The sequence below is a fragment of the Leuciscus leuciscus genome (assembly GCF_965113295.1).
Source record: "Leuciscus leuciscus genome assembly, chromosome: 20".
NCBI classification, from domain to species: domain Eukaryota; kingdom Metazoa; phylum Chordata; class Actinopteri; order Cypriniformes; family Leuciscidae; genus Leuciscus; species Leuciscus leuciscus.
In genome coordinates, this window is record NC_138744.1 from 4,729,487 (window position 1) to 4,751,633 (window position 22,147).

The 22,147-nt window shown below is 37.1% G+C and overlaps 1 protein-coding gene across 2 annotated transcripts in view; it reads left to right on the forward strand.

Moving 5' to 3' along the window:
- The first annotated feature begins 2,013 nt into the window (after positions 1-2,013).
- LOC309484477 (uncharacterized protein) overlaps positions 2,014-22,147 on the forward strand; it is a 51,192-nt gene continuing 31,058 nt past the window's right edge. Inside the window, exons 1-2 of one of the 2 annotated variants that reach the window (XR_014200861.1) lie at positions 2,195-2,209; positions 2,462-2,676. Coding sequence is in view for 1 of the 2 variants with exons in the window: in XM_082150842.1 (XP_082006968.1) it covers positions 2,095-2,676 (582 nt within the window). In the remaining variant the exon portion in view is untranslated. Of the gene's footprint in view, positions 2,677-22,147 lie in introns of both variants that reach the window. The other variant, XM_082150842.1, reaches the window with a different exon arrangement.

The window sequence follows — 22,147 nt, forward strand, 5'->3', positions numbered from 1 at the left end:
ATTTCGACATGAATAAAATTGCTGCCCTCAAATGTTAACCTAGAGTCTTGCAAACTTAAAATAAAAATAAAATAAAATAAAATAAACCTTTGTTTATAACTAGGCTAGGCTACTACAATAATAGCCTACATTTCATTTTTTATAAGGAGCGGTTTTTGTTTTATATGCTGCTAAGAAGACACCCCAGAAGATGGGTCAAGTAGCTCCATCATTGTTCAAAGTAAAAAAAGATCATACTATATGATGTTAGTTTTAATGAAAAAAAAAAAAAATTAAAAATAAAATAAAATAAAAATAAAAGTCAAGGGAATTTCTCTGGCATTTCTTTCTTTTTGCTGTATCGAAAACGTACCGAACCGTGTCTGTCACCACTGTATCGCATTGAACCGAACCGTGAATTTTGTGAACCGTTACATGCAAATGAAGGTGACTGGACTTGACTTGACTATTATTAATATATATAGTTATACTTCTGTATAAATCATTGATATCAATGCAGGACTGTTTGAGGATGTTTTTCAAAAAACAAATTACACATAAAAAATTTTGTTAGCTAAAAAATCTGTTAACTAAATGCTAAAGGGTGGTCTTGCTGCCATCTTTTGAGAGAACCTCCGACTCACTCAACTTGATTTTCGAAACACCAATAGGCTACATTTGAATATGGTATTGAAGGATGGCTCTCTTATAATTATCTTGCTCTATCGTCCTCCTAAGGCCTTGTCCAACCCTTTTCAGTGGTTTACCTGCCAGCTTGAAGACTAAAAATGTACTGTTTAGTGTTATTTTAGTTACATTTTTCATTATTCATTTTCTTTATAATTTCATAATGTATTTTGTGAAGTCAGACTAGGTTTGTACTTGTGTGCTGAGCAGAGAACTGGCAGAGTTATATTTTGCATAGAGGTATGTAATGTTCACTTAGCAGAGATGTTCCAATGATGATGATACTTCAAATGTGTGCAGTTGGCAAAAAGGAATGTTTCAACTGATGCAAATGTACCATTTGTATACCACTAATGTATTAATGTATACACTGAGAAATAGTTTCTTAATGTGGAAAGTGGATTGTACCATGTCAAAGCATTAGGTGTTTTTGCTACCTTACAAGGAAGCTGTAAGTCTCTCTGCAGTGTATATAAGCTCAATCTTACTGTACCACCTCAGAGAAACATAAAGGCATGAGGGCGTGAGAGAGGAAACATAGAGATGATGGGGTAAGGAAGGAGAAACCCAGAGAAACCATTTACAGCTAGCATGATTAGGTGAGAAGATAGAGAAATGGGGAATAGAGAAATCTGGAATGAAGACCCCTCATGTAGCCTTATATTCTTATATGCTTTACGTTAAATAAAATGTATTATTATTAGCTTAAACTTGCATCAAAAAACATTGATCACAGAAATTCTGAATGATTCACTACTCAAATGATTCTAGTGAAAATGGTGTATATGCTTGACATACAGCGCTTAAAAAGTAAATTGCTCTATCACATTGAGTTCACTTAAATAATTCCATAACTAAAAAAAGAGATGCAGTTGACTACTAAACAGGCCTGTTAAAACTTCAGCTGGACAGACAAATATGTAAGCATTTTAAACAATACAAGTTGCTTAAACAATACAAGGCAGTTATGTTGCACATTCTTGTAACATAACATGCTTCACTGATAAAGTAGGCCAATGTATACCTGTGGTCTTTGGTCAAGTTTTTTGGCTTCCTGTAAATTGCTTTCAGTTCTAGAGAGGTGGCACTGGAGACCCCCTCAACAGCAACACATTTTTTATACATTAAAATGTATTATATTAGTTATTTTTTTACTGTTGTAGTCCAATAATAAAAAAAAAAAAAAAAAAAAAAAAAAATTTACTCAGAAATTGAAAACAAATGTAACAGCATGTTTTCAGAACACAGTGACCCTGGACCACAAAACCAGTCAATTTTGACCAAACACATTACCCTTGTGACTGGTTTTGTGGTACCAAAACAAATAAGTGAGATGCACGCAACATATCAGTCTTCACCTGACTACACACCAGAGACAGACGTACAGATCTTTCTTATTGCAGGAAAAAAACACAATCCAAGACAAACATGGAGCCCAAAAAGTCTCCAGTGGAAGTAGGGCAGCCTTTACTTCCAGTTCAGCAGGACCCTCCACAATACTCCATTGGATTCCCTCCCTCTGAGAGTTATCCCAGCACTTCAGGTCAACCTGCGCAGCATTATGGAGCTCCGGCAGCATCTTCAGGTCAACCTGTGCAGCATTATGGAGCTCCGGCAGCATCTTCAGGTCAACCTGTGCAGCATTATGGAGCTCCGGTAGCATCTTCAGGTCAACCTGTGCAGCATTATGGAGCTCCGGTAGCATCTTCAGGTCAACCTGTGCAGCATTATGGAGCTCCGGTAGCATCTTCAGGTCAACCTGTGCAGCATTATGGAGCTCCGGTAGCATCTTCAGGTCAACCTGTGCAGCATTATGGAGCTCCGGCAGCATCTATCCAGTACATACAAGGGCCATATCCAGGGCAGACTGTGGTCTCTGTGCAGCCTCCAGTTAATGTGTCCTTCACTCCACTGACCAATCCAGAGCCAGATTACCTGCCCTATTCCATCTTTACCCTGCTGTGCTGCTTCTTACCTCTGGGATCGGCTGCTCTTGTTTACTCCATCACAGTAAGTATTGGTTCATACACCTGTCTCACCTCGCTTAGCACATTTACAAATGATAGGCCTACTCTTCAAAATAAAAAAATAATTTAACCTTTATTTTTTAAATAATATAGGGCATAAATATTGTTTAGAAATTGTTTATAGAGCACAGTTAAAATCACTTTATATTAAGGGCTAAACAAGACTTCAGGGTCATGATTCATGTCAGTATAAAGGAATCAACGTGGAACTGAAACAGACAATAGAGACAGTCAAAATAATGAGGTCACAGTTGTAGAATATTAACCAAGGTTCATATTTCAGAGTTTAAATATGTAAAGAATTACTTAAATCTTCAGAAAGTCTTTATTGTTTACAGCCTGCCTATTTAACGTCATGGATAAAGGTTTAATTTAAATCAAAAAGAATTTGCTATTCAAATCTCCTCTCAAATATCCTTCAAGCGCTTCTGGTCTAAGTCTGAATAATGATAAATGTGAATTATTGCCCATTCAAAATTGTAATGTTTCTTCAATATGTGGCATAGCTGTTAAAAAGTACTGTAAAATATCTTGGCATAGAAATAACTAAAGATAAAAATGGATGTGCAACAAATTTGAATCAGATTATTGCTAAAACAATTCCTGGCTTCAAAGGGATCTGTCTATTAAAGGAAGTTTTGCTCACTAAGGCCGAGGGACTTTCACGTCTCTCTTATGTGGCCCAATCTCTTTATGTTAATAAGTCCACATGTAAATTGATTGATCGAGATCTGACAGATTTTGTCTGGAAAAATAAAAACCACTATATGAAGAAATCGGTTATTCTAAACAATTATAACAAAGGTGGCTTGAATTTGATTGATTTTAGTTCTTTAAATTATACTTTTAAAATAAATTGGCCCATCGGTATTAGAAAAATCAAGACTCCATCTGGAATATCTTCCCACAACAAGCTTTTTCAAATATTGGGGGTAGGTATAAGATTTTTTATTAATGTGCAATTACAACATATCTAAAATTCCCATCATACTTTCAAATTTCCACCAACAGGTACTTTTGGCATGGGCTTCAATTTCACAATTTCACAAACACAATTTCACCCACATAAATTCTTTATTTGTAATAATCAAAATATTTTATACAAAAATAGATCTTTATTTTTTGATAAATGGTTTAATAACGGCTTACTTTTAGTATGTCAGCTATTTAACAACCAAGGTTTTTTAATGACTTACACTGAATTTCTTTCTGAATACAATATGCCAGTTACCCCCAAAGAGTTTGCCATAGTTATGGGAGCAATTCCAACAGGAATCTGTACTCTCTTAAAAAACTGCTTTCACTCTCCTACTTTAATCCTGAGCCAACTGAAACTCCAATAGGTAAAATATGTTTTTCAGGAAAAAAAGATAGAAATAATAAAGTTAGATCCCTTTTTTCTTGAAAATATAATTTCTGTTTCTCCTGCAATCTCTTACTGGAGTAATTTATTTAAAAATTTAAATTGGAAAAAGATTTGGTCCTTACAACAGAAATATTTTCTAACTAATAAAGTAAAAGAAGTGTCCTTTAAAATAAGAAATACATTTTACCCTGTTAAGTATTAAATATAAAAGTAATATTGACACAAGATGCTCATTTTGCCAAGTTCACACAGAAACTGTTTATCATTTATTTTGGTCATGTTTCTATACTGAACAACTATGGAAAATGTTTTAAATATTTATTAAAGATAATATCCAGCAATATATATCAGTAACCTTTAAAGACATTATTTTTGGATACTTTGATTCTGACCCCAATTTAAAAAAGCCTGCTTTGTTATTAATTTTATTTATTGGCAAATTTTATATCCATAAATGTAAATTCACCAATAACAAACCAATTTTTTTTTGTTTGAAAGAATTTAAAATGTACCTTAACACTATTTCATCTTCAGTAAATAAAGCAATTAAAACAATTTCAAATAATGACTTTAATTTGTGTACACTTAGTGATGTATAAAATCTTTTTTTATTTTGCAACATTTTTGCTAACACCTATGTCTCTTTATTTTTATTTGTCTTAGTTATGCACTGCTATTTTATATGTTCAGATGACATTGTACATAGTTATATTTTGTATTGACTTTTTTGTAATTCTGTTACAATATTGTATACCATGTTTGTCATCTCTGTATTGTTTGCAAGCATAATAATTAAAAATAATAATAAATAAAAAAGTATAAAAATACTTTATACATAATTTAGATTCTTTAAACATCCTGGTTATTATACGAATTAAAATACGTCTCAGATGTCACCAGTTAAATGCAATACAGCTGCATAATTCGCTTGTATTATATAATCTGTTGCAGGTTATTATTATTTAATTTTATGTATTGTGTTTTTTTGTGATTCAATATGGTTCTTCCGCTGTATTGAGCCTTCAATGCCAGTTTTTTCTCTGTATATTGATTGTTTTGCGCCATTTTGTTGTATTCACATTTTGCATTCAATAAAATTATTTTTTTTTTTGATATATTTATATTTATAAATAAGAGAAGCTGCGCTGGCTCAGTCCTCCGGCTGCTCTCGAATCACTCTTGCGATGCTTTGATTCCATACAACATTTTCAACTTGGTTTCCTTAAAGCAACATGTAAGAATAGAAAATGCCAAGCCAGTTAATCTAGTTGTAACTTTTAAAAATAGATATAAAAATAGCAAAAACTAGTGCAAAACTGCAAATATAGCCTAATGCACACCAATCACTGATGTTTAAAAACTCTTTTTTTTTTTTTAAGCTAATATAAATTAAATGTAGAACAATACATGTTATTTCTCATTTTCTTCTTATTTTAGAGTTGCATTTTTTGTTTTCGTATTGTGTTTATATTCTGACCTGTGATTTTATGCCAATATTTGTAATATTATTGTAATTTACTTTAACAGACTCGGGATGCTAACGTGTTTGGACACCAACCAATAGCAAGCAAAAACTCCAGAATGGCTCGCATCCTTAACCATGTCGCTGTTGCTGTTGGCCTCCTGTTCTGGTTGATCGGTGTCATCAATATCATTCTACATGTCATCGCAATTAACAGCTATAGCTATAGATTATATTAAAGACCATAAGTGTAAGAAATATCATGGTAGGACTCCAGAAAGCTATAGATGGTGAGGGAACATGAACACATTTTTTTAAATACACAGGCATTTGGTGGTGTGCTTTTAAATGTTAGTGTTGCTCAAGTTATTGGTATGAGAGCTGTAATACTCCAAATGTGTAAGGAGCTCCATCTATTGGGCCAGAGAGGAATGATTCATATATTTCATGCAACTCATCTGCCTTGTTATTATTTACATAATTAAAACACATGCTTTTTAAAGTTCATTATTGTATTTTTAAAACAATAAAAGCTTTGACTGTAAATGTATCATCAATTAAAACATTTACTTTTCTTCCTATCTTATAAAACTTTAAACTTTGGCAATCAATAAGAAATGTATATTTAACATTATGAGTCTGATGTTTTATTTGATCAAACTTTTAAAAAGTATCTGAAAGCACAAAGACAGTTGTCTGTTTTTCATACTTACATTTTCTAATGTTTGGACTCCCATGCCAGAAACACGGGTTCAAATCCCACTCGGAGCAGGGTGACAAGAATCGGAGGGGTTACATTTGGTCTCATGACCCGGATGGGAGTGCGCTTTAGGCATAGACTGTAAAAAATAGGGTTTAGGGTAAGTGTAACGGAGGCCCGCTAGTAGAGCTGTGCGAGTAAACCTCACTCCTCTGGCCACAGGAGGCGCACTGCGGCGACTGATGCTAGAGGATGCAGTCTTTAGAGTTAGCGCGCCCAACACCCATGAAACGGCAGTTCAAATCCTGCTCTAGGAGTAGAACTGGAGGGTTTACACCCACGTGCAAACAAAAAAATGTCGTGCACACCAGCACGCTAAAAGGGGTCTCGCGCACTCAATGAGGACGACCACCCACACCGTGATGACGTCATTTTTGTTGTGTGCACCTTCCCGCTCGTGCTAGCGAGCGACCAGCATCAAGCTTAAAAAAAAAAAAAAGAAGCAATAGTATCACCAGAGAATGTCTAATAAGGCGAGAAGTTTCACTCTCAGTAAACTTCCGGCTTCTGAACTGGTTGCAGTTCCAGTCTGATTCCACATGAGGGCGCTCACAGGACGAGTGCAGAATGAATGGAGGTATATGGCGCTATATCCATCAAAATCCACTTTTCTCAGGATATAATTTTTTGTCTAGTAATTTGAATGTTGTATTCTAAAGGAGATGCAAAGAAATTACACATTGCTGGGTGTTAGATTTTTTAGAGTCACTTATTTGCTTTAAAAAGTATTTTAAAGTGTCAATGACGTCATACACATCGTACGACCAGAGATACTAGGCTTGTTTGAGATGCGCCTCGCCTCGCCTGAAATGTATGCGAGAGTAGGCGGCTGCAGTGAGAGGAGGAGTAAAAAAAGCGCAGGCAAGCCGGACAGTTCTCTCTTCTCGCAGTGGATCTGACACCTGTGAGATCAAAGACGGATATCGCGGGATTCAACGGATTCACGCTCGTGCCCAGTGTTGCTAATAAATTGGATGGAATTTAAGTTCTGTTGCTTTTATATGAAAATAAATATAATGAACAAGACACCCAAAGTAGCCTACTTATTTAATTCCATTCCAAATACATGTTTATCAGTCTTTTTTTCTTTAATACAGACATGTGTTTTTTTGTTTTTGTTTTTAATAAAAATTACATTGCATAAACCATAGTGATTGCACTGTTAGGTAGTTTGGGAATATTCACACATAACGTATACACATAAAACATGATATCAGAGTTTTAAAATCAAACATTTTAAAAGAGAACAATACATCACGGTTGTTTAAACCAATGAGCATTAAGCTGTGTCGTCAGCAAGTCGTTTCCCATCGTGCTTTTGATCAGCGCAGTCGGTGGAGAGCAACTGCGCTCGACTGCAGAATCCGACACGTGCGCCTTGCGCTCGCGAGAGATTTTTGACATACGTCAGCATGACATCAGAGCAAGGCGGACCGCACTCGGACACATTTCTAACCGGCATGCATCTCGCGCTGATCACCGGTGATCGATTCTGCGCAGATTTTGCTAATCTCAAACAAGCCTACTGCTTTACGGCAATCCTTCAGTCACTTTGGTGCTTTCGCGCTCTGCACTTTCTTTTCTCTCGAGGCATCAACATAGACAGTATAAGAAATGGACAGTCATCTCATTGGAACTCAATTGAGGCAAGTGAAGCCCATTTTCAGCGATTTTTTAGGACTTCCGTTCCTGACGCGCAGACTCAAACTGAGCTTGACGACGTAGATGTGACGTGGGCAACCCGTCTGTCTTCTAGTGGCTGTGGCATGAGAAATCTGAATCATTCCCTTCCGAATCTTGCAGAGACGGAGAGTGTGAGTAGGAGCTGTCCATGAGCTAGGAGCAGGAGAAACTTTTGCTAGGTATTCTGATTAATTATTTTGTCATTTTGCCTCCACGTCCCCCCGATTGCCCGCGAGCTTCTCCTCCCGTCAATACGGTAATCTCTCTACTGTGCGACAGAGAGTCGCGTGGTTATGACGCAATCGTTAGCCTACTTTTACAAAAACGGTTTTTACGGGGCCATAACGTAAGCTACAAGGTAATGGAGCATTTTATACATTGTCGTGTTTCTTTAGAAATAAATAATGGACAAATGGAGTCTTCAAACGCCTCAGATGTAAAGTTATTCGCTGTCAAAGTGACGCCAAAATGAATGGGAGTCAATGGGATGCTAACAGCAGGTGAAGTTCTGCTACAAGATGGTGGCACGCGGCCGGCTTCAACTTCCGGTCGACTTCCTTCCCGCTTGGGGCATCAACAACACAACTGACACAGGTAAATATTTACAGGTGCTAGAAGAGTTTTTTTTTCTGGTCCTGCTTCGGATGCCACGATGCCGTCAAGCGGTATCTCTGGTCGTAATCAGTCCTTCACTGGCCAATCAGGGTTTATTAGCAGAATGCTAGCGTGTTATGGGCAACAACAACTCAACCTGTAAGAAATCGAAAGGACATAAGTACTCGTTCATTCAACTTTCGACCTATAACCCATGTTGAACTTGCAAAACCTACAATCAAATCTGAGATTTCTCAACGGCAATCGGGTGAAAGAGACAAATTTAGCCGTCTAGCCCCATAGACTCCCATTAATTTTGCACATTTATGGGCGATCGCCCCCAGTGGAACTCTGGTGGAACTACAACCAAAATTCGGTACAATAGAACTTAATAGGGAGTGGGCTGGGCAGGCTCTCCGTAGACGGGCTCTGGTATCACAGAATGGTCCCATGTGACATGTTATATACTGTATTCCACGTGTTCTGGGGGTAAGCCTATACGATAGGGTTTGGTAAAAAAAAAAACAACAAAAAAAAACCTGAATGTACTGTATTATTATTTTAAGAAAATCCTGACTTTGGCCATTGGTCTTCTGTGCGCTCCTGCGTGACATGCATGTTCGTGTGACTCTATTAGCGCCGCAGTTCACTCTAAATTATCCAGAAAAAGCACAAGTTTTCAAGAGTAATAAAAATGCGACATGAAAAAAAAAAAAAAAATTCATCAGTTTGACAACATGTGCTGCAAATGCTCATAATGCAAACATATAGAGAAACGCACTGCAAATACTCACACAACCATTATTTAAATGTACACATATGGGTGACAAGGCATTAATCGCGGTGTTATTCGATAGGATCATTGAGATAACTATTGTAGTTTTTATACTTTTTTATTCGTTTTTATTTTTATATTTTCAGTTCAGCAATATTTTTTGTCATTTTATTAGTTTGTTTTTAAATATGTCTAGGCCTATTTAGCTGTTATTATTTAGTTTTAGTAGGCTACATCAAGTTAAACTAAATGAAAATGAGAAATCAAACTTCAACATTTGCTCCATCCATTATCCAAATGCTGGAGCCTATCCCAGCATTTTGGGCCACAGGCACAGACAATTTAGCATCAATTTAGGAACCCAGATCACCTGGAGAAAACCAGCGCAGACACAGGAAGAACATGCAAACTCCACAAAGAGAAGCCTCCTGGATAAACCAGGACTCAAACCGGAGACCGTCTTGCTGTGAGGGGACAGTGCTACCCACTGAGCCACTGCCTCCATTTTCTGTAAATCAAAACAGGATCAGCAATAAGAATATACGATTTTGTCGTTATGACACACTGTATAGGCTATTCTTTCTTTCTTTTTCTTTTTTACAAACGTCACCAATAGGCCTATTTGATATTCTTGATGTTGCTCTGTTGCACTCTCGCTCTGTGTGTTGATAGGATGATACATTTTTTTTTTTTTTTTTTACATTTTTAGGCTGGTCCACTTCGACAAATTTACCAGAGCGAACTCCAGCGCAAGGCTTTAATGGTGCAAGAGTTCAAGATAAGGTATAGGTTAGCTAATAAATATCACCTGTTTTACGACAGAAATGTTAAACGGCCGACAGCAATCCAGTGATCTACATTTTTGTCAAATATTGCCATTTTGATTTTGAAATTAATAAGCATTTATATATAAATTATGTGATTCTGATTCATTTAATTCGTTTGAATGTGACAAGACAAGTAACTTTAACAGAGGCATTTTCGTATTAGCCATATGATCTGAGTGAATGTGTGCATATTTTAAAATAAAAAGTATTATTTGCAAATAGTTCAAATGCATTACAATAAATTCTAGCTCTTTTATTATTTTATTCTCTGAAATCCCTTTAAATCCTGGTCCACGGTCACTTCATGATACCTTTGTCAAAATTTGCGAGGCCTCCTAAAGCGCGATTAACCTTCATAATTTTTTACTTTATAAAATTAAAATTCAATGAGAACTCGAATTTTCTAAGTAAAATTTTAAATATCTACACATTTAATTCATGTAATAAATTAACTGGTTGGAAAGAGTAAATCTTATTATATATTTGCTTGTAATATTTAAACATTTTATAGTCACTTCACATAAACATAGTAATTTTAAGTAAATTTTAATCGAAAAGTATAGCGCGTTTGAATCCGCACATGCGTGTTTGGACAAGACAGTCTGTAACTGCCACTATGACGGATTGGTGAGCTGCTGCGTGGCTGCTTTTTGTCGTGTTTGAGGTAAGTTTGTCTTTCTGTTTTACATTTAATAAAACATGGGTCTGTGTGGATTTTGATTGATGATTCTTGTTTAACTTACTTGACTCAATAAACATTAATGCTCATCTTATAACATGACCTCATTATTACTGTAAGTTGTAAGTTAACGCGTCTGGGTTATCCATTGTACATTAACGTTATAACCCTTACGTTTCACTTCCTACATTAGTTAACTTATATTTAATCGGAAAAGTTTTCAATAGTTTTATAGATTCGGAAAGCACTGTTTTTCGTGTAAAATTTTTAAACTGATTGGATACCGTTGTAACTGCTTAGTTAGCTTGCTAACATTAGGCCTTAAAATTAACGTTAACTGCTTTCCTGCTGAAGTAACGTTATACTGTTGACTATGGAAAAGTTTTAATTTTCTTACTGAATATTACCCAGGAACGTCTATTTCAATCGCACTAAATCGTGCATAAATGAGGTCTCAAAATAAGCAGGGCTGCGTTTGGGCATCGCCATGTTAGTATGCACTGGAATTTAGAGAATAGGATCTGTTGGATTTACAACACGTAAATTCATCCACTTCTCCCAAAATACGTGAAAGTAAGAGGCCGGTGAAGTGGTAGAAAAAAGAAAAAAAGAAAACTTTATAGTTACTTACACAATGTGTGTGGTAGGTAACTTAGGTGTATGTAACTTAAATGCCTGAAATGCACTATATAATCACACCGGTTTAATCGTACGCATCAAACAGTTAACATAATCGAAACCATATGGTCTTTTTTTAGTATACATGTGTTCATTCTGTTGTGATAATGAAGTCACTTTCTATTTTTGTTTCTCAAAATAATTATATTTTTTCTTCTAAACTGTATGCAGGAGGACAGCTACAGTGACATCACTCAGCACATCATTAAAATACTGGTCGTCCATGGTGCTGATGGAGAACTTCAAACATCGAGATCCAATCGATGTATCCATCCTTCTTAAACTCTCCCCAAAAGTTCAAAGATTAAAGGGATAGTTCACCCAAAAAGGAAAATTCGGTCATCATTTACTCTCCCTCAAGTTTTTCCAAACCTATATGATTTCCTTTCTTCTGCTAAACACAAAAGAAGATATTTTAAGGAAGGCTGGTAATTAAACAGTTGCTGGTCCCCATTGACATCCATAGTATTTTTTTTTTTCCTACTATGGAAGTCAATGAGGTCCATCAGTTGTTTGGTTACCGACTTTCTTCAAAATATCTTCTTTTGTGTTCAGCAGAAGAAAGAAAGTCATACAGGTTTGGAACAACTTGAGGGAGAGTAAATGATGACAGAATTTTCATTTTTGGGTGAACTATCCCTTTAAAGATGAAGTTGTAGTAAATGCTATGGTATGATAGAATTGTTTAAACATTCAGCTGTTGATGTTTTAATACATTAAAGTTGTAATGGTATTCTTTAAAGGGTTAGTTCACCCAAAAATGAAAATTCTGTCAGTAATTACTCACCCTCATGTTGTTCCAACCCCGTAAGACCTTCGTTCATCTTCGGAACACAAATTAAGATATTTTTTATTAAATCTGAGAGCTGTCTCACTCCTCCATAGGCTTCTAAGACACTATAACTTGCTGGCCCAGAAAATGCATTAAAGACATCGTTAATATAGTCCAAGTGACTACAGTGGCTCAATCTTAAGTTTATCAAGCGACGAGAATACTTTTTGTGCGAAAAAAACAAACAAAAATAACGACTTTATTCCACTATTCATTTCCTTCTCTCTGGGCCTCGAGTTTTTTTAACGAAGTAAAACAGCGCAGCGCATCTGTGTTATACGCCACACGCGTCACGCACATGACCAGCGTCGGCCAATAGTGAGCCTACGTGTGACATACAACACAGAAGCGCTGCGCTGTTTTACTACGTGAACTCACTGGGTTTTTTTTGCGCACAAAAAGTATTCTCGTCGCTTTATAAACTTAAGATTGAGCCACTGGAGTCACTTGGACTATATTAACGATGTCTTTAATACATTTTCTGGGCCAGCAAGTTCCAATCCCTTAGAAGCCTATGGAGGAGTGAGCCAGCTCTCAGATTTAATCAAAAATATCTTAATTTGTGTTCCGAAGATGAACGAAGGTCTTACGGGGTTGAACAACATGAGGGTGAGTAATTACTGACAGACATTTTTGGGTGAACTAACCCTTTAAAGTTCACTATTTCAGAGTGCTCTTTTGAATGTTGAATGTTTTGCATGAATTTATTTTTAAATACATTTTTATGTTTAAAACAAGGGTTACAGTATAATTCTGAAGTTTTACTGAATGCACCTGTGTCAAGAGATGACTGTGAATGTCCATTTTTGTATGAAGAACAATTTTTGATGACTGAAATAAACTGTTTAATTGTATTTTAATTGTGTGATTTGTGAAAAATATAGAGAAAATGTTCATTTATTTATGTTCAGGATTATTTATAAAAAAAAATAGCAATGTTTACATAATTATAATTAATTATAGTATTATAATTTCATAAAACTAAGTAAATGAAAACAAAAAAAATTAAATAAAATCTACTTATTTACTTCATTAAATGGTAAGATTTACTTCATAATTTCATAAAAGCAAGCTTCCTAATTATAAAACAATAAATAAACTTTACTTAATTACTTTAAATAAATATAGCTTCTAAATGAAATGTAAATAGGTAATTTTTACTTAATTTCTTCATGAGCGTTACGTTCAATACTAAGTAGATTTTACTTGATAATGACACTTAAGTTGTACTTGATATTATAGCAGTAAAATTTACTTAAAATATACTTGTGCAAATTGTTACGAGGATTTTATTAAGTAAATCTTACAAGTAGTTTTTTTCAGTGTATAGCTCCTTAAGACGACAGGTGCTTTCTGTGCTGCACCGTTTCTTATTAACCATGATATACACTCCTCTACCCTGGGTTTTCCCAGAGTTCTCCATCCTGTCCATGCAGTGAATGGAGAATCCTGGCAGAGGCCAGATTCTCAATACTCAATACAAAACAATACTTGACAAAGGCACATGGCAAACATGAGGGCTTAAATACACAAGACTAATGACTAGACAAGGGATACCTGTGAACAAATCAAGACAATCAACCAATGACAACATGACACATTCACATGGGGAACACATGGCAGGATCACATGACTATAACAGGGGATCACATGACAGACATGAAACAAGAACATGAAACAAAACCAAAACGTGACAACTTCATCAACGCATCTCTTGCCTGTGCTTCATTCCCTCTGCCACTCCTGCATTTACCCGTGTTCTTAAGAAACCTGCATTCTATCTAATTATCGTCCTATTTCAAATGTACCCTTCCTTGCTAAATTACTGGAAAGTACTGTTGCCTGCCTCCCATCTATTCCCTCAATTGCTCATTTTTTTTAAACCAAACTAATGGAAACCTTTACAATTGTTCCCCTTTCCCATGTTTGACAAGCCGAACTTTGAAGAGTGCTCATGTATTTTATTAAAACAAAGCAATTCCCTTTCAGTTGACTTCTTTTCCTGTGTAGGAAAAGATCTGTATAAAATGTGTTCTTATTCTTAACAAAAAATACTTGACAAAAGAATTGTAATGTAAAAACATAGAAAAACTATGTAATGATGTAAAACCTGAATGGAGAGTTATATAAGCCACCATTATAAAAAAAAATAAAAAAAATAAAAAAAAGACGGGAACGTTGCAATGGAGAATTCTTCATGGAGCCATTGTGCTCAATTCTTTTATTTCTGTCTTAGATCCTAAAAAAAAACTCTGGTTGTCCTTTCTGTCTCAAAAAGAGACTGTCTTTCATGCTTTCATGTAATTTGGGTTTTTCAAGAAATGTGAGACAAGTTCAATACGTTTTTATCCTGAAACTGAAGTATGTGCAGAAAAAATGCATTAAGTTTCCATTACTGAATTTTATTCTTGGAACAGCTAAACTGGTAATTTACATTATAGGAAAAGTAAACTAGAGCAAGGGTGTAATGATGATGTGGTTGTGTTTTTTAGGTCTTTTAGAAACATGGCGGAATACCACAATACTTAAAGGTATTTAGCAGTGATATTGCTAGACTTTTCTATTTACAGCGAAGTAAGTTAATTGCCTGCACAGAATATGATGGCGATATTATACAATGTAAAATGTAACGATAAAGTTTGCACGTGGCTTCATAAATTAACTAAAAACATTAAAAAAACAAAGCACACCTGATGCACATTTCTTTGTTCTTCAAGAAAATCATTCTTTTGTTTTTATTTGTGTGTATGTTCCAAATAATGCATTGGAAAGAATGATTTTTCTAGATACACTGAGTGATGTTTTATGTCATTACAATCCTGAGGATTTATTATGTCTAGGAGGGGATTTTAATTGCACTGAGCACATTTTAGATAGAAATCATGTTGAAAGCGGCTCATTCAGTTATTGAAATCACATGAGATTGTTAATGTTTGGAGAAATGTTCATGGTAATCAGAGGCAATATACATGGACTCATGCTTACGATAACTTAATTTCTTTAGCAAGGTTGGATAGATAAACACCAGCTTAGTTTTTTTCAGAAGCTGTTCAATTGTTCCAGTAAGCTTTTCTGATCATAGCTTGATACATGTGTTGTGTCTTTGAACTCCATTAAGCCAAAAAGTGCTAACTGGCATTTTAATAATAATTTATTATGTGATTACCATTTTAAAGATATTTTTTAAAGAATTCTGGAATATTTTTTAGAACTACAAAATCTTCTTTCAAATCCTTACAGCCGTGGTGGGCAAGAGTAGCCTGGAAATCCAGACCTAAATCTGAAAGATTAATGGTCTGGCATGCGAGATGGTGGTCTAGTGGGTTAAACCACTGAACTGGTAAATCGAAGGTTGCTGGTTCGATCCCAGCAGCAGTGTGTCCTTGAGCAAGACACTTTACTCCACGTTGCTCCAGGGGGATTGTCCCTGTAATAAGTGCACTGTAAGTCGCTTTGGATAAAAGCGTCTGCCAAATGCGTAAATGTAAATGTAATGAAAATCGGCCAGCTCGAGGGGCGGCACCAAGCATGCATTTGAAAATCTCACTGCACGTAATTGGATAACACTACGACCAATTACAACAATAAACCCCATACGCTTAGCTACCAGCGGAGCTAACTGGTAGATTAGACTCTCGCCGTATCCGATCGGCAAAACAGCAAAAACGTCCTTCTTACAAAGGAACGATTCGAGCAGCGTCTTCTGTTCCTCTTTTAGATTAAAAGCCAAGTCTAGCTCGTTCATTGTAGCGGCCAAAGCCGTTTCAAACAACTGGTGTTCATCCATAGCCATCTTGCAATGTTTACTTATGACTTCGATGTCACAGCGCTGTCGTCTTCTGTTTAGCTCGCCTCTGGCACACCTCTATCAGATAACCCGATGTGATTGGTGCAGCTCGGATACAAGGGCATATTTAATGAGCATCATTACTCAACACCAGAGTAACTCGCTGAGCAAATTCAACTTGTGCTCTCGCGAGAACTCTGGATTACCAGGGTAGGGCAGGGGCGGCGTTTGCGTATGGCAGAGGCAGTTGCCATACCCTAGCACTCCGAGTTCAGATAAAACATCAGCTAATGATGATGCTCGTTAAAGATTTTAGGAGGGCTTTAACCCCACTAAATTTCCACCCAGCCCACCTAAAAAATGTATATTAACTGTTTACTAATTCGTGATCGCCTCAGTCACCTTTAAAAGTCATATGAACATGGCTCCTCCCAGTATTATCTCCGCAGCGTCAGCGTCAGAACAAAAGCAGAGGACAACGTGTGTGCATTTAGGCCTATTGATAGATCGTTATGATATATGCATCTGTGTAGTTCTTTGTTTGTCATAAATGCAGTCATAATATGATGCTGTGACAATTCAACACGGTTTCCCACTGTAAAATCTGGGCTTATTTATTTATTTATGAAATTCCTTTCATCCAAACGGCATGAGACTTTGTGACTTTTCCTACTCTTGGTATACTTCATACTTCAGTGCAATAAAATTGATCAAAATTTGTTTTTTTATTATTATTATTATTATTATATTAATCTGATAATAAATCCAAAGGCAAAACACACGATAAGTGACCATTCACGATGAGCGCTGCTCTTATGATCTTAATGCCGTCTTCTCTGATTGGATCCCACTTCAGAAAAAAAAAAAACGTGTTTTTATTATTATTTTAACAACGTCGAAAACACAATGGCAGATTTTAAGTGAACACATACACGTATACATTATTGCAAAAGTATTTTTATAAAAATAATTGTGTGGAGTGAGTGTGCGCAGCCGCAGTTTATTGCATCACTTTATCGCGTGTCTTTTTGATCAGCTTTCAGATACTGAGTAAAAATGAAAAGAAACAGGCCTATTCAATCTTCCCTGGATGTATTTTTAACGAAGAAATTAAATAATAGCAATCAGGAGAATGGAAGCAGCAAAAAAAAAAAAAAAAAGGACTGTAGTGCTGTCAGCAAAACGTTACACATATGCAATAAAAATGGCACTGCAACAAAAAGGTAAGGCATGTGTTTTTATATTTAATGCTGTTCACTGTGAGTTTTAATTAATAGTGTAATAGTGCATCGTGCATTTTATTTTTGGTATAATGTGAGGTAAGGTCTATGTAGGCTTATGCCCAGAGGGCATGCCATACTCTAGGTTTTTCGTGAAACGCCACCACTGGTGGTGGGACATTGCAAAAGTACAGATTAAACAGTTGTGCCAGCAATATACTAGTAATTTCACGGGACATAACCTGTTCAATGAAAGTCTTTTGTCATTGGGGTACTTTCCAAGATAATTTCTCAATGCAAATCAATCCAGCTATTAGGCTAACTGAAATAAAACCATGCCAATCTCTAGGTATGGTGAAGGGTATGTGATGATGTGGGGCTATTTTAATTCCAAAGGCCAAGGGAACTTTATCAGGATGCATTGTATCCTGGATCCATGAAATAACTGGCCTTTAAAAAATTTAAATCTGCCTGCCTCTATGGGAATTTAACATAGGGGTGTCCTGACTTATTCACCCTGTATTTTAAGAAAGAACATTTATTTATTTACGAAACATTATTCATTCACAAATAAAATTGGTGTCCTTAAAGGTTGGAGTTTTCCTCGTTTTTTTAATTAAGGCATTAAGATCAATTTACAAAAGATTCTTTTTTTTATTTCTCTTTGTAGTCAACTTTACCAGTTCACTTATGCTAAGCACTGTATTCTAAACTCTCCCCACCTTATTACCTTTTTGGTTTACTTCTGTGGGAATGAGACATTTGTACCAGTCGCACTGAGACATTTCAAATGATACCAAACATGTGTAATACTGTATGATAATTATTCACATTAAACCATATAGATTCTTGGTTGAATTTTGGTGATCTCAGCATGAGAGAGAAGGAATGGGGGAAGAGGGAAAGAGGTGTAGATTAGGATGATACTGAGGTGAGACTTGCGTCTCGAATGGTGCACAAGAGTGAGTTCAATTGTTCTTTTCCTTTGTTCTCTCAGAGAGTTGCCCTCTCTTCCAGTTTTTCCAGTCTCACAGCACTGTGATGTTGAAAGTATATTGAAAGTTAATGGTGACTTAAAGTTTTAAGAGGTGTTAGACAAGGGTGTGCCTTGTCTGGTATGTTTTATGCTTTGTCAGTAGAGCCTCTTTTAAACAAGTTAAGAACAGATTTGCATGGAGTGTATATTTAAAATTGTTAAAATGTCCTTAAATTATCAGCATATACTGATGTTGTTATTTTAATTAATCGTCAGAAAGATGTGGATTTGTTGAAAGATTTTAAAGTGTTCTTCTGCGAAGGTAAACTGGTCTAAAAGCAAAGAAATACTGGTTGGGAGCTGGTTAAGTGGAGAACCAAACCTCCCAGATGGTTTAACCTGACTAAGGAAGGTTTTAAATACCTTGGAGTGTTTTTAGGAAGTGAAATTATTGTACAAAAAAAACTTTGAAGGGGTTGTTGAAAAAGTAAAAGGTCGCCTCGACAAATGGAAATATTTGCTTCCAAAAATGTCATATAGAAAAATATATAATTTCTCTCTCTCTCTCTCTCTCTCTCTCTCTCTCTCTCTCTCTCTCTCTCTCTCTCTCTCTCTCAATTCAGTTCAATTCAATTCAAATGAGCTTTATTGGCATGACTAGTACAGTATTGCCAAAGCATTGGCCATCACATAAGCAATGAACAAATAATCAATAAATTAAATGAATCAATCAGTAAACAGTTGCATGAATACATTTATATAAACAAGAAAAGGAAAAAAAAAAGAAGAAAAAAAAACATTTGTACATTTCATGATTCTGACTTTAGTTTTGTCCACTGGCTGACTCTCGTAGTTTGTGGCAGGCTGTTACATATTTGCTGCTGTTGTGATTGAGCTAGAGTTCTCTCCCAAAATATGATTTAATTTTTCTGAATTTGGTAATGCCGTAAAATTTGCCGGTTCTGCTCCTGACACCGCAGGGCTTCAGCCTGGTATGAGCTCGGGTCACTGCGCTCCGGTGCCGGTTCTGCTCCTGACACCGCAAGGCTTCAGCCTGGTATGAGCTCGGGTCACGGCGCTCCGGTGCCGGTTCTGCTCCTGACACCGTAGGGCTTCAGCCTGGTATGAGCTCGGGTCACGGCGCTCCGGTGCCGGTTCTGCTCCTGACACCGCAAGGCTTCAGCCTGGTATGAGCTCGGGTCACGGCGCTCCGGTGCCGGTTCTGCTCCTGACATCGCAGGGCTTCAGCCTGGTATGAGCTCGGGTCACTGCGCTCCGGTGCCGGTTCTGCTCCTGACACCGCAAGGCTTCAGCCTGGTATGAGCTCGGGTCACGGCGCTCCGGTGCCGGTTCTGCTCCTGACACCGTAGGGCTTCAGCCTGGTATGAGCTCGGGTCACTGCGCTCCGGTGCCGGTTCTGCTCCTGACACCGCAAGGCTTCAGCCTGGTATGAGCTCGGGTCACTGCGCTCCGGTGCCGGGTCTGCTCCTTACACTGCAGGGCTTCAGCCTGGTATGAGCTCGGGTCACTGCGCTCCGGTGCCGGTTCTGCTCCTGACACCGCAGGGCTTCAGCCTGGTATGAGCTCGGGACACTGCGCTTCCGGTGCCGGTTCTGCTCCTGACACCGCAGGGCTTCAGCCTGGTATGAGCTCGGGTCACTGCGCTCCGGTGCCGGTTCTGCTCCTGACACCGCAGGGCTTCAGCCTGGTATGAGCTCGGGTCACTGCGCTCCGGTGCCGGTTCTGCTCCTGACACCGCAGGGCTTCAGCCTGGTATGAGCTCGGGTCACTGCGGTCCGGTGCCGGTTCTGCTCCTGACACCGCAGGGCTTCAGCCTGGTATGAGCTCGGGTCACTGCGCTTCAGGTGCTGGTAGAATTTCACAGGGTATTGTCCTAATTCAGCTCTGCATGAGTTGTTTGGTGTCGCTCTGTTTATTTTTAGGATGCTTTTACAAATTTGGGTATGTAGAGTTTCGATTTCCTCTTTTTCCCATTTTGAAAAATCTTGGGTTTTTAGAGGTCCCCATATCTCGCTGCCATACAGAGCAATCAGGTCAATTATTGCTTTTAGGATTTTTAGCCAGGTTTGAATTGGAATTTCATGTCGAATTGTATTTTTAATCATGTAGAAAGACTTTTGCTTTCAGTTCATTCAGAGCCAGATTCCCAAGTTCCCTGTTGAACTCAGTTTTAGTCCCAGATATGTGTATTCGTGGGTGTGTTGGAGGACTTGGTTTCCTGCTCTGAAGACGTATTTATTTTCCCTACACCTGGATCTATTTTGAAAAATCATTATTTTTGTCTTTGCGAAGTTAATTTCCTTGATGTTGGGAGAAAAATTCTGTTCGTTTATTCCCTATTTTTACAGTACATGTATTGTTTTTATACATGGTGCTTATCAAATCAAATGTTTTCCCTCAATCCCATTTTCCAGTAATTTTAAGAAGAGTCCTTCATGCCAGATCGAATCGAAAGCCTTTTCAAAGTCAATAAAGCAAGTGAAGACTTTGGATTTATTTTGGTATACATGTTTATCGATGATCGTGTGGAGGGTGTAAATGTGGTCAGATGTTCTGTGTTTGGGCAGAAATCCAACTTGACTTTTGTCCAGAATTTTGTGGGTTTTGAGAAAGTTTTGCAATCTTATATTAATAATCGAACAGAATATTTTCCCCAGGTTGCTATTGACACATATCCCTCTGTAATTGTTTGGCTCATATTTGTCTCCTTGTTTAAAGATTGGTGTAATCAGGCCTTGGTTCCAGGTGTCGGGGAAATATCCTACACTCAAAAAAACTATGTTGAATAATTTGATTATTGCGGTTTTGAATTTGTCGTTGGTGTATTTGATCATTTCGTTTAATATTCCATCAATGCCTTGTTGGGTTTTAAAGCATGTAGTCTATCTGTAAGCTCATTCACTGTGATTGGGAAATCTAGGGGGTTCTGATTGTCTTTAATTTTTTCTTTCAGGATTTCTAATTTGGTTTTTAATTCATTTCGAGCAGTATTTGTTTCAGATTTCGTACAGTTGTTCGCTTCGGATATGTTTGCACTCACTGTCAAACCACATTTCGTTGGTGTTTTTTGGTTTCCTTTTTGATGATTTCTTTTTCAAATTGCACATGGATGCTGTTTGGTGGACTATGTTGGTAATGTCACTTAGTGCCAGATTTATGCCTAATTTATTTTGTGGATATGTGTTAATTATAAATTTGTCTATAATAATTTGATCGCTTGGCCTTCTATTGCATTTTGATAATTTTCTGTGCTGTTTTTTATCCACTTGTAGGGTTGTTGCAGCTTCAGTAAATGAGAGGGCTGTCTGTGTGATTCATTGTTATGAGTTCGTCTTAAAAATTGTGTAATTTTACAGTGGTCTGACAGAGGTGTTTGAGTGCTCTGAGATGCACTGGGTCAATGTCTGTGATGAAATAATCGACAGTACTGTTGCCCAGGAAAGAGTTAAAGGTATAACAACCAAAAGAGTCTCCCCGTATGCGACCGTTCACTATATACAGGCCCAGTGATCGACAGAGCTCAAGTAGACTTTTCCCACTTCTGTTTGTGAATTGGTCATAATTATTTCTGAGCTGGTATAAGGGCAGAGAGTGGCTGGTGTTTGTAATACTTATAATGTAATATACAAACACTCCAAGGTGTTTGTAAATCTTGGAGGTCATAGTTCAGCGTCAGGCATCTTATAGCCAATCTCTCATTTACTCTCTCCTACGGTAAGTTGAATAGCTCTCTTCAAGCCATCCTGCCTGGTTGTCATGGAAACATATCTGCTTTTTTATATGATTTAGCTAAA